At 49.9% G+C, this 12690-nt stretch overlaps 1 protein-coding gene across 1 annotated transcript; it reads left to right on the top strand.

The window, feature by feature from the left end:
* Window positions 1-2305: 2305 nt before the first annotated feature.
* LOC310649576 (N-acetyllactosaminide beta-1,3-N-acetylglucosaminyltransferase 3-like) lies at window positions 2306-12690 on the top strand. The gene is made up of 3 exons (XM_083378102.1): window positions 2306-3048; window positions 3305-3905; window positions 10727-12690. Exons 1-3 carry the CDS (start codon window positions 2632-2634, stop codon window positions 11182-11184), a joined length of 1476 nt encoding a protein of 491 aa, XP_083234228.1. The 5' UTR covers window positions 2306-2631; the 3' UTR covers window positions 11185-12690.

Raw genomic sequence — 12690 nt, 5'->3', positions numbered from 1 at the left:
CTTGGCAACTGACTCATATATACGGCGGTCACGTGATCCCCTTTTGTGGCCTTCTGACAAAGTCAATGGGGAAGCCGGATTCACTTAACCAGGTTACTCACTTAGCAACTGCAGTGATTCACTTAACTGTGACAAGAAAGGTCGTAAAATGAGGTTAAACTCACTGAACGGCTGTCTCGCTTAGCGACAAATCTGGGGCTCTGTTATAAGTTGAGGACTACCTAAGGTTTTCCTGGCTAGCAACACCTGTCGTAACCCCAAATCAAGAATGGCACCTACTAACTAATCCTTCCATGCCAAATTCTTTGTCGTTTTACACCTGTGGTCAAAAATCTTGCCGGACTGAAGGTTGTGTACATCTCCAACATACTTTGGGAACTGTTCAGGAGAGTCTGTCCTCACCCTCTTTCTCCCACAGTTCCTATCCGTGCTGAGTTGCTTCTTCCTTCTCTGCAGTGGGGCCCCCCTCCTGGGAATCCCCCTCGCTACATCTCCCCGCCCAGCACCCAAGTGATTATTTTCTGGGATTTATTTTGTTTTTTCCCCAACATCCCAGTTAAGTCTCTTTTTTGGCAGGGGTTGCCTGTCAACCGTCCCAACCTGGTCAGTTAGGAAAGAAAGACTCGCCGAAGTGGTTACAGAAGCGGCAAAAGTGAGATTTTCCCACGCAAAAGATAACGATTAACCTTCCTCCCCTTTCCCTGGCCAGCCCCTTGGTCACCGGTCGCTGTCCAGTTGGATGTTAACAAACGGTTTGTGGAACCGTTTTTCACCTGCTCACCGGCTCTGCTTTCCTTTGGTGCGGGGGGGTCTCCAAACTTGGCTGGCTGAGGAATTCTGGGAGTTGAAGTCCACAAGTCTTAAAGCAGCCAAGTTTGGAGACATATACTTTGGTGAGTGCTTGAGACGGCCAGTGCTTCCCACGGGACAGGACAGCTCGGTTTCGATTCCTCTTGGTCCCCGCCCGACGTCTCCTCCCCCACTGCTTCTTTCCCCCCCCCATTACTGATGTCAGGGTGTCAGCTTGCAGTGCGTGGCTTAGCAGAACGGCAGCCGTGGCATGTGAGGCCGGGTGTTGCTGTGGCAGCCTGGCACCCTGTCAGATTCCCCAAAGAAATGTTTTCTTATTCCTTTATTCTATGTCTGCTTGTGCCTGCAATTTTATCTGGAAGACGGTTTTTGCTTGGAGCCGGAGGGAAACGAAACCCGCCGACAGAGACCTTGAAGAGACGGTTACCAAAACACAATGCCACCTGTGGCTTGGCCAAGATTCAAAAGGGCACTTAGTTTTCTGGACTGCCCTATCTATGTTTCCTGGTAAAATAAATGGGGAAATCCCATAGGAGGAAAATTCCACTTAGGGTTAGGGTGAGGTCGCCCTGAACTCATAGAGCAAAATGGACACGACCAACAAATTCGGAGTGCTTGGGTATGGTTAGGAGGGCACTGGCTTTTCTAGGCTGCCCTATCTACGTTTCCTGGTAAAATAAATGGGGAAATCCCATTGGAGGAAAATTCCACTTAGGGTTAGGTCGCCCTGAACTCGGAGAGCAAAATGGACACGGCCAACGAACTAGGAGTGCTTGGGTATGGTTAGGAGGACACTGACTTCTAGGCTGCCCTATCTACGTTTCCTGGTAAAATACATGGGAAAATCCCATTGGGGAAAAATTCCATCCTGTTCCAGTAGCGGTTCAGCAACCTGTCCCAATAAACGGTCCTGTCGTCTCTCCCGAGATCCTCCTTCTGAGGACCCTACAAGAGGCCTGAATTCTGCCTCTCAGCCAGCCCGGACACAGGAATCCTTCGGTTAATGGCTGCCCTTGCTGAAGCCATTAATTTGGGCAGCTTCCCACCTCTCCGTGTCTCGCACCTGGCGCTATCTCTCTGCTGCAGCCTTACGCGTCCAATCAGAATCGAGCTGGAAGGGACCTTGGAGGTCTTCTAGTCCAGCCCTCTGCTCCAGCAGTGGACCCTATGTCATTCTAGACAAATGGATGCCCAGTCTCTTCTTCAAAACCTCCAGTGATGGAGCACCCACGACTTCTGGTGGGAAGCCGTTCGGCTGGTTAATTGTCCTCACTGTCAGGAAATTGTGTTCTAGGCTGGTTTGCTGCTTGATCAGTTTTCATGTTAGTTCCGCCCAGCCTCAGAAACTGTGAATGGGTGACCTTGCCATAATTAGACCTGCAATTCCAGATAAGTCTGATAATTGCATATTAGAACACTTCAGGGCCAGATTTTATGATTTCTTTTTCCCCGTTTTAGAATCATAGAGCTGGAAGACTTTAGAATAACTTTATTGTCACTTTAGAACAGAAGAGAATAGAATCTGGAAGGGACCTTGGGGGTCTTCTAGTCCAGCCCCCCGCTCAAGCAGGAGAACCTATAGTACCATCTCAGACAAGTGACCGTCTCTAGCCTCTTCTTGAAAACCTCCAGGGATGGAGCGCCCACGATTTCTGGTGGCCAGCGGTTCCACTGGTTGATTGTCCTCCCTGTCAGGAAGTTTCTCCTTAATTCCAGGTTGCTTCTCTCTTTGGTCAGTTCCTGACCATTGTTTCTCGTCCTGTCCTCCGGTGCTTTGGAGAATAATTGACACCCCCCCCCTCTTCCTTGTGGCAGCTTTAAATGTACACTAATCGGCATATATTGAACTTTCGTTGCATACAGCTCTCAAAGGTCACCTTCTCCAGTATACAAAAAAATGTGGGCTGGGACTGGGCTCTGGCAGACGCGGCTGCCCCGTTGCTGGCAGCACCGAGGACCCCACAGTCCCCCTCCTCCTCTCCATCCTCATTTCTCCTCCTCCTCCTCCTCCTCCTCCTCCTCCTCCTCCTCCTCCGCGAGCCTGAGCAGTGCAGCCGCCGCTCCGCGACAGACGCTCCGACCCAGCGAGGCGCCGAGTTGCGCCCCGACGAGAGCCGGAGCCCCAGCCTGGGGCGTGGGGGGCTCCTCGGGCCCCGCGGGGCGTCCAGACCCCAGCCCGGCTTCCCCTCTGCTCCCGGGAAGGGAGGGAAAGGCCGGCGTTGGTTGACTGTCAACGAGGCAAGACGAAAGAGGCTGCCTCGCTTCGCGGCGGGGCTCCAAAGCCGGGGGCGGGGAGGCGCTTGGGGGACTCCGGCCTTGGGGCTGCCTCCCGGCCCACCCCCAGGCGCGGCACAGGGTCTCCGGAGGGAGGGGAGGGAAGCAGGCGGCCAGCTTGGGAGCGGCGGCGGTTGAGGGCGGGCAGACCCCGACCTTGCCAGCCCAGCCGGGCTCCGGGTTGTCCCTCCGACGGAGCTTTTCCCTTCGCTTCGCGCAGGTTCGTGTCCCCATGCGTCCCCGCGGCCTCCCTCAGCTCACCGTCCGCAGAGGCTGCCGGCTTTGCGGGCTGGCACTGGGGGCCCTGACCTCCATCGTCTTGACCCTGAGGTGGCCCAGGGAGCAGCTGGTCCCCAGCGTCACGGCCAGCACCATCGGCAGCCAGACCGTCTCAGCCCTGACCGACGGCACCTTCACCTTCCCCTTCAACCGGAGCGCCTACGAAGCCCACTTCCCTCACCTGCAGCAATACCGGTGCCGCGAGGCTATTGCCCGGGACGACTTGTGCCAGGGACCCTCCGGGCTGCCTCTGCTGCTCCTGGCCATCAAATCCCACCCGGCTTCCAGCGGCAGGAGAGCCACCCTGCGCCGCACCTGGGCCCGGCCGGCGGAGGTGGGGGGCTTCCGGCTGCAGCCCCTTTTCCTCCTGGGGACCACCTCCAACCAGAAGCACCTGGAGCTGGTGGCGCAGGAGAGCCGCGTGTTTGGCGACATCCTGATGTGGGACCTTGTGGAGTCCCACCACAACCTGTCCCTGAAGGAACGCTGCTTCCTCCGGTGGGTGCACGGGCACTGCCAGCAGGCGGCCTTCGTCTTCAAAGGTAAGTGGGCAAGGTGTCCCCAAAACTGGGGCTCTGTTCACACGATGCCCTCAGCAGGCAAGGTCTGGAAGCTGATTGGCACCACCTGCTATGCTGGCCTGGGTCCATCTAGAGCAATAAAACTTTTTTATTGAAAAGTTTTTCAGTACATTTTATCTTTAACAAAACAAAACCCCTCCCAACCCCCCCCCCCCTCTTCCCCCCTCTTCCCCACCCTCCCCCAACACCTCCCTCCCCTTCCCCCCTCCCCGACTTCCCAGAGCTAAATACAAGGTATAAGAATAAAAACAACCATAATCTACCATATGCTAACAACAATAAGTTATTAAGTCTATCGCACTTTAACTCTTATAAAATGACTACAAGTAATATAAATATCACTTCACTACTTATTCAAATGCTAAATGAAACTTTTTAGTCCCATATTTATTCTGGATGTAATCAATCCATTTTTTCCACTCCACAATATATCTCTGTTGCGAATGGTCTTTCAAATACGCTGAAATCTTTGCCATTTCCGCCAGGTTGGAAACTTTTAAAGTCCACTCTTCTATAGTCGGCAGTTCTTCCTTCTTCCAATATTGCCCTACTAAAAGTCTTGCTGCCGTAATTAAATTCAACATCAACTTAGTGTCCACAACAGTAGTATCAGTAATAATGCCCAATAAAAACAATTGCGGACAAAACTTTATCCTTTTCTTAAATATCTTTTGCATGTTCCACCAAATTTTAATCCAGAAAGCTTTAACCTTTTTACAGGTCCACCATATATGAAAATACGTTGCATCTTCACCACCACATCTCCAACATTTAGGCTGACAATTCGGATACATACTCGCTAATTTTTTAGGATCTAAATGCCACCTATAAAACATTTTATAAAAGTTCTCTCTTAAATTTTGAGCTTGCGTAAATTTTACATTTCTCACCCAGATCTTTTCCCAAATGTCCATTGTAATAACTTCTTGAAAATTCTGAGCCCACTTTATCATACAATCTTTAACAAGTTCTGTCTCTGAATCAATTTCTATCAGTGCAAGATATATCCGTTTGATATGTGCTTGACCCTGATTCCTAATTTGTTTTACCAAATTTTCATCAGTCATTGAAAAACCAATTTTCTGATCTTCTTTCCACCTGGCCTGTAGTTGCCCATACTGAAACCAGGTTTGAACAATCTTTTCTCCTCGTAGGAGATTATACGGCTTCAAGTGCCATACGTTCCTTTCCAAACTTAAAATTTCCTTATATGTAGTCACATCATGTTTAAACCCAACATTTATATTTTCTATTGCGTGTTTCGGTATTGCCCATAGAGGTATCTTATAATTTAACTTATATCTATACATTTTCCAAACTCGCAACAGAGCATGTCTTAAAATATGCACCTTAAACACATTATCCACCTTCTTATCATACAATAGATATGCATGCCAACCAAATAACAAGTCATGACCTTCAAGATTTAATAATCTTCCTTGTGTTAAATTAATCCAATCACTTATTGCTGACAAAGCAGCAGCTTCATAATATAATTTAAAGTTGGGCATTTTGAGACCACCTCTCTCACGCGTATCCTGCATAATCTTAAATTTGACTCGTGGCCTTTTCCCTGCCCAAACAAATTTATTAATACCCTTTTGCCATTCCTCCAAGTTCGAATCCTTTTTAAGAATAGGTATCATTTGGAATAAAAATAAAAATTTCGGCAAAACATTCATTTTCACTGCTGCAATTCTTCCCAATAAGGACAATTGTAATTTTTTCCAGCTATCCAATTCTTTTTGAACTTTTCCCCATAACTTTTCATAATTATTTTTATATAACTTTACATTTGAGGGAGACAAATATACCCCCAAATATTTAACCCTTTTAACAATTTCAAATCCCGTTAACCCTTCTAAAACAGCCTTTTGTGATACTGTCATATTCTTAGACAGCATTTTAGTTTTTTGTATATCAACCTTGAATCCAGAAACTTTCCCATATTGCATTATTATCTCCATCAATTCTACAACAGAATTTTCTGGCTGGGTCACCGTAACAACCAGATCGTCTGCAAATGCCCTCAATCTATAATCCTGATCTCTTATTTGAATTCCCTTAATTTTTTCTGAATCCCGTATTTTAATCAATAATATCTCCAATGTTAAAACAAATAATAGAGGTGATAATGGACACCTCTGCCTTGTGCCCTTTTCAATATTGCATACTTCAGTCAAACTGTTATTTACTATTATACGGGCTGTTTGCTTTTGATATAATGCTCTAATTGGTTGTAAAACTTTATCCCCAAAATTCATTTTATCTAATACTTTCGTCAAAAATTGCCAGTCCAATTGATCAAAGGCTTTCTCAGCATCCAAAAAAATCAGCGCTGCAGGGATCTGGTTGTTTCTTTCCAGAAATTCCAACAAATCAACTATATTTTCAAGGTCAAGGTTCAAGGTCTTAGTGATGGTTTTTAAGTCCTTACATGGCATGGGTCCGGAATACCTCGGGGACCACCTGCTGCCGGCGTCGGCTCCCCTCCGCCCTGTGCGTTCCCACAGAGAGGGCCTCCTCAGGGTGCCTCCAGTCAGAGAATGCCGGCTGGTGGCCCCCAGGGGGAGGGCCTTCTCTGTGGGCGCTCCGGCTCTGTGGAATCAACTGCCGGTTGAGCTCCGGATGGCACCGGATCTCCGCTCCTTCCGGTGCGGGTTAAGGACCCATTTATTTGAACAAGCTGGCCTGGCCTGATGGGGAGTTACTTAGGGTTTTAATATTTATATATATATATATTTATTGTTTTTACTTTGGGCAATAATTTAATTTTTTTTTAACTTTTGTATTTTTGTAGTTTTATGATATGCCCTGTTCACCGCCCTGAGTCCTTCGGGAGAAGGGCGGTATAAAAATTTAATAAAACCTAAACCTAAACCATATGCCTCACGTTATTTTTCATTTGTCTACCACTTATAAACCCAGTTTGGACACCATGAATTACCTGTTGCAGTACCCTCATTAATCTATTAGCTAAAACCTTAGTAAATATCTTGTAGTCCGTATTCAAAAGTGATATTGGTCTATAATTTTTTGCTTGAGTAACATCCTGATCTTCCTTCGGAATCAGAGAAATGAAAGCAGTTTTCCAAGACGGAGGCACCCCTCCTCCCATTTGAATTGTCTGAAACAATTCCCTTAATGGCTTTATCATCTCAAACTATAAATTTTTATAATACACAGCGGTCAACCCATCCGTCCCTGGCGCTTTACCCACTTTCAATTGTTTAATTGCTAAAAGAATTTCTTCCTCAGTTATCAGTTGATTCATCTCTTCCTTTTGTTCTTGTGTAAGAACCGGAATACTAGCATTCCTCAAATATACATCAATATCTGCTTCATTAATCTTATCTCTAGCATATAATTTAGAGTAAAAGTCAACAAAGGTTTCCTTAATAAGGTTCTGTTGATACACTACCTTACCCTTGTGTTCAATTTTGTCTATATTAGAAGCCCTTTGCTTCTTCCTTAACAAATAGGCTAACCATCTGCCTGGTTTACTGGCGTTACAAAAAGTATTATGTCTAGCAAACCGTAGGTTAGTTGCCACCTGATCAGCCATCAACTTATCAAACTGTCCCCTTAACAAATTAATGACCTCTTTAATTTTCACATCCGATGGATTCAAAATTAAGGCCTTTTCTTTTTCCCTAATTTCATTCTCTAATTCTTTCCTCCTAAATTCCAGATTACGTCTATATTTGTTATTCAAATATATTAACACACCTCTCATGTAAGCTTTACTAGCATTCCATAGAAGTACCCTTATTCATATTGGTTTCAAAAAAAAACCTTCATCTGTTTTTTACATTCTTCCACATTTTGCTGATTTCTAAACAGGTTCTCATTTAAATGCCAGGAGCGTCTATCTCTATTATCCTTATCAATCTCTAACCAGACTAACCAAACCATCTATAATCTCAGCTAATTGCTGCGATTGCTTTTCCAAAGCTTCTTGCATCACGTTCTGCAGATCTTTAACTGTCAGAGCTGGCGTAGGTGCAGGTGCAGGGGGCAATAAAGCTTGCAAGGAAGACTGCTGCACCAGGGAAGCCCCCGCGCTTCTAAGAACTTTAGAAGATTTAGCCGCCATTTTCACCCACTATTGCCTACTACACTTTCACTTTCAAGGTCTGCAAAATCCATTGAGCTAAAGATCAAAAGTCCACTTTCACCTGAATCTCCTGCATCGCTCTGCCTGCGTCCTCATTCTCCAAAATTCTTTCCTGCTGGCAGGGATGGTTGCGAACGCCCTGTTCTGCTCCTAAAAACACGGAGCAGAAACGCTGCGCAGCCCAGAGGAGACCCAGGCTTCAGGGGGGCTCAATCCTTCAGCCGCCAGAACTTAAAGTTCAGGCGGCCCCGGAGAGCTCAACCCCTACCTGGGTACTCGCCCCCTCCTCTTCTCCCAAGGAGGGGGCTTCCGAACCGCCGAAACAGCTGATCGGCGCTGTTTTCGGCGATTCTACAAAGCCACGGAGCTGACAGCCTGGAAATGGCTGTCTTCGGCGACGCCTTGCCACCCGGAAGTCCGCAACCTTGGCTCTTTTATGACTCGTGGACTTCAACTCCCAGAATTCCGGGGCCAGCATGGGGGAACTATGGCCCTCTTCATGGCTTGTGGACTTCAGCTCCCAGAATTCCTGAGCCAGCATGGCTCAGCTTGGAAGCCTCTCCCTTTCCCCTCAGCACAGCTGGCTCAGGAATTCTGGGAGTTGAAGTCCACGAGTCATAAAAGAGCCCAGGTTGCCTACCCCTGATTAGAGGCTGTCTGAACCCAGCAAGTGTTAACTTAGGCACGCTGTGGCTTAATGGGCTGATGATGGAAACACCCAGGCTGGAGAAATAATCTGTTTTTCTTGGAACACGATTCATTTCAGGTGAGCATACAGGTTAGAAGTGTGTTTAGGTCAAATGGAATATAGACTGAACACACACACACACACACACACACAACACACACACACACACCATGCTAGCCAGCAAAGGAGAAAGTGAGGGAGAGTTAACGAAGAAGCGGAAGGGCAGACGTGGGGACAAGGCTGCCCTTTGGAAGGGAAACTCTCCTTCACCCCTTTGCCCTCCTGCCTTTTGTCCAGGGCCTTCTCTTTGTCAGCTGTGGGCCTTTGGGGGGGGGAAGCCACGTTAGTCTCAGACTACCCAAGATCCAAAAAACAGGCAGCCCCTTTTCTGAGAGAGAATTCTGACGAAAGGCAGGTTTGTCAGATCACAGACCCACCCAGGGATGCCAGGATGGTTAACAAGCATCTTGCGTGGAGCTGCCCCCGGGTTACCGGCCTCTCTTGGCCCCCCACAGTTCCTCTGCCTTCCCCCAATTTAACCCCCCCCCAACAGCCCAGCCCCTCCATGCACCCCCTCACTGCTTGCCAAGCTTCCAAGGGGGCTCCATGGCTCTCCCTGATCTCTCTCAGGTGAACCCTTGGGGGGGGGCTGTTCCAGGGACTGGGGGGTTCCCTTCCCACAAGTACAGGCAGTCCTGGACTTGTTTAGTGGCCATTTGAACTGAACTGGCTTATGACCAGGTTTCAGACAACCGTTACAGCATCCCCCCAGGTCAGGCAACCAAGATTCAAACGCTTGGCCACTGACTCCTGCTTATGACGGCGATCTTCTGACGAACAAAGTCAACGGGGGAAGCCAGATTCACTTAACGACCGTATGGCTAAGTTAACAACTGCGGTGCTTCACCTAACAACTGCGTTGGGAAAGGTCACAAATGGGGCAAAGCTCGCTTAATGACTGTCTTGCTTAGCGACGGAGACCTTGGGCTGCATCATAAGTTGAGGACTTGCTGCAACAGGGCTGGTTGGCCATCTTCGGTGTGGCCTTGGAGCTGAGGCAGAGCTGCAGACCGAGCTGGTGGACAGGAAATGCTCCCCGTGGAACCCCCATCAGCTTGAGCCCCTCTCCTTTGGGGCAGCCCCAGAGATACTACAGGACTTGCTATCCTGTCCCCCCTGGTCCTTCTTCTCTTCATTAAACCAGACACGCCCAATTCCAGCAACCTCTCTCTGCATGTGCTTCAGCCTCCAGTCCTCTGATCGTCTTTGTTGCTCTCCTCTGCCCTCTTTCTGGAGTCTCACCACTTTCCTAATCTCCTCTGCTCCCTCTGCAACCTAAGCCTTAAGCTTCCATCACACTTGAGGCTGGGCTTTTGTCAGTGTGCTGCCACTCGTCCCACGCTCTCTCTGGCTGCTCTGATTTCACCCTGCCTGCACAAGAGCCCTCCCGGCACCCGCTTTCTGCCTGAGACGCTCCCTTTGCAGGGCGCCTGCCAAGGCTGACTGGCGGCTGAAGCCGGACTCCCGTTGTCTGGCCAATACAGAACTAGAACTACTATTTGACATGCAGGGAAATTTAAAAGCGCTGCATGGCCGGCCGGCCTCATTTCTTCATGTGTTCCTCGCGCTGACCGTCCCCCTGTCTGCTTCCACCGGCAAGCAGGGGGAAGAGTTACCTGCTGGGAGGGGGTGTCACAAAAGCCAAGATGGCGGATGCACCTGGCGATTAAGGCCCAGTCCTTTTAATCTGCAACACCTGTCAAAGCGTGTGTGTGTGTGTGTGTGTGTGTAGGCTCTTGACCTCCTGACCCTCCCGCCTGGATGGTTAGGGTTCCAGGGTCCGAAAGCTCCAGCTTGACACCGTTCCTTTGGGAAGCGGGTGGGGTGACTCTGGAAGCTTCAGTTGTGCACCCCGAGGATCAACTTGGGGCGTGATCTGTCACCATCCATGGGAGTAAATACCCCGTTGCTTTTCAGGGGACGATGACTTCTTTGTGAACCCCAAGGTGCTGACTGATTACCTCCGCCGGACGCCCAACGCCTCCCGCTTCATCCACGGCAACATCCAGGTCCACGCGACGGTCATGAGGTTGGGCAAGTATGCCGTCCCGTGGGACCTCTACCCCCTAGACCGCTACCCCAACTTTGCCTCCGGAGGGGGGTTCGTCATGTCGCGCGTGGGGCTGGCCGGCCTCTATCGAGCCTCTCTGCAGCTGCCCGTCTTCCCCCTGGACGACGTCTACCTGGCCTTCCTGACGCTGGCAGCCAAGATCCCCCAGCGGCACGACGGGGGCTTCCGCGTGTGGGGCATCCCCAAGGACGAGCTCTCGGCCTACCAGGACTCTGTGTGCATCCACGGGGTCAGCATGGAGAGGATCGAGGAGGTGTGGAAGCAGCTGGAGAGGCCCCCACAGGACCCCCGGACCCCCTCTTAATGGCTGCAGATGGACCGGGCCTCCCCACCCCTCCCCTGACTGGTGGGTTAACCAGACCCTCGCGGGCCTCTGGGCCTCGTCTACGGTGATTCTCGGCCATCCAGGTCATAGTTATGGCGAAGGTGATTTTCCAGGAGGCAACTGGATTTCCTTTCGTTTTCTTTGAAGACGTTTCGCTTCTCATCCAAGAAGCTTCTTCAGCTCTGACTGCAGGGTGGGGAATGGGAGGCTTGTCCACTTCAGGTGTGGCCATGTGAACAGGGCACGAGTGGCCATAGGACTGCCCCCACCCCTGGGGAATTAGAAGATACATCACTGTGACAAAGCAGACGTAAAAATTAGCAATATTGTTGGACCTGCCCCAACTCAGACCTCTGGGAAAGAAAGGCCCTCAGCTCCGTTTGGTTGAAGCCATAGGTTCTTTCAGTAAGGTTAAGTGGTTTCAGTGAAAATAAAGCTAGATCTGAGTGAGCAAAGGTTACACTTTTCCCCCGTTCCCTGCCCCTCCCCCTTGACCATCACTGTCCAATAGGATGCCGTTTTGATAGTTTGGGAGCCGCTTTGACACTTGGCCCCTCTTGACGTAGCTTTGCACTCTGTTCCCAGGCCAAACACCCGTGGTTCTTGTCCACTCTCTCCCGTCCTCCCTTCTCATTTCCATGCCTGAACTTTACCAGCCCAATTCCTCCCTCCCTTCCTGTAGTGTATGCTCTTAAAGCATACATGGAAGGTCAGCACAGCAGGGGGCTGGACAGCTCCAGGCTATAACCGCTTTTGGCGGGAAAGCCTGAATAGTCGTTGACAGCCCCAGGGCATGGTCAGCTCTGGCAGGAAGCCAGGGTTTAAATCCATTGGCCACCTGCACTGGCGGGAAGCCCAGGTTTGAATCTATTGGTCGCGATTCACCTGGGCAGGTATAAAGAGACACCAGGTAACCCCTTTGCCCCAGTGTCATTCCTGATCCAATAAAGAAGTACTACCCAGCTCAAGTGTCCGTCTCTCTGTGCGACCACGCGACATTGCACTTCCCCTCCCTTTTATGGCAGGATGCTGGCAAAGCCAAAAAGCTGAAGATGGCAGACCCAACAAATGCTTTTTGGGGCTATGCTGGGTGCTCCCCACCCCATTCCTTTCTCCGACCTTGCAATCTGCCTTTCTGCTTTGGGAAGTGAGCGCAAGGCGGACCAGCCTGTCCAGCTGCAATTTTTAGAACTGGGAATACCCTTGGGTCAGGGTAAGGGAGAGTCCTTTCTTGGCAAGGAGGTAGGTTGGATAGGGCAGCTCAGCTCTGCAACCGTGTTTGTGTGTGTGTGTGTGTGTGTGTTTTGGGAAGGCGAGCCCTGGCCAACGCCTGCAGCCTCTGCACCAGCTGCCATGGGCACACTGGGACTTCCAGAGCATCTGTTTTGCACACCGGGGCCTTTCCTGTGAGAGGTTTGGGGAGGGGGAGACGGGTAAGCGCCCCCCCCGACTCAGGAGATACCATGGGGGCATTTGGGAGGGAGG

The sequence above is a fragment of the Vipera ursinii genome, assembly GCF_947247035.1.
Source record: "Vipera ursinii genome assembly, chromosome: Z".
NCBI lineage: Eukaryota > Metazoa > Chordata > Lepidosauria > Squamata > Viperidae > Vipera > Vipera ursinii.
This window is presented reverse-complemented; position numbering and strand designations above follow the sequence as displayed.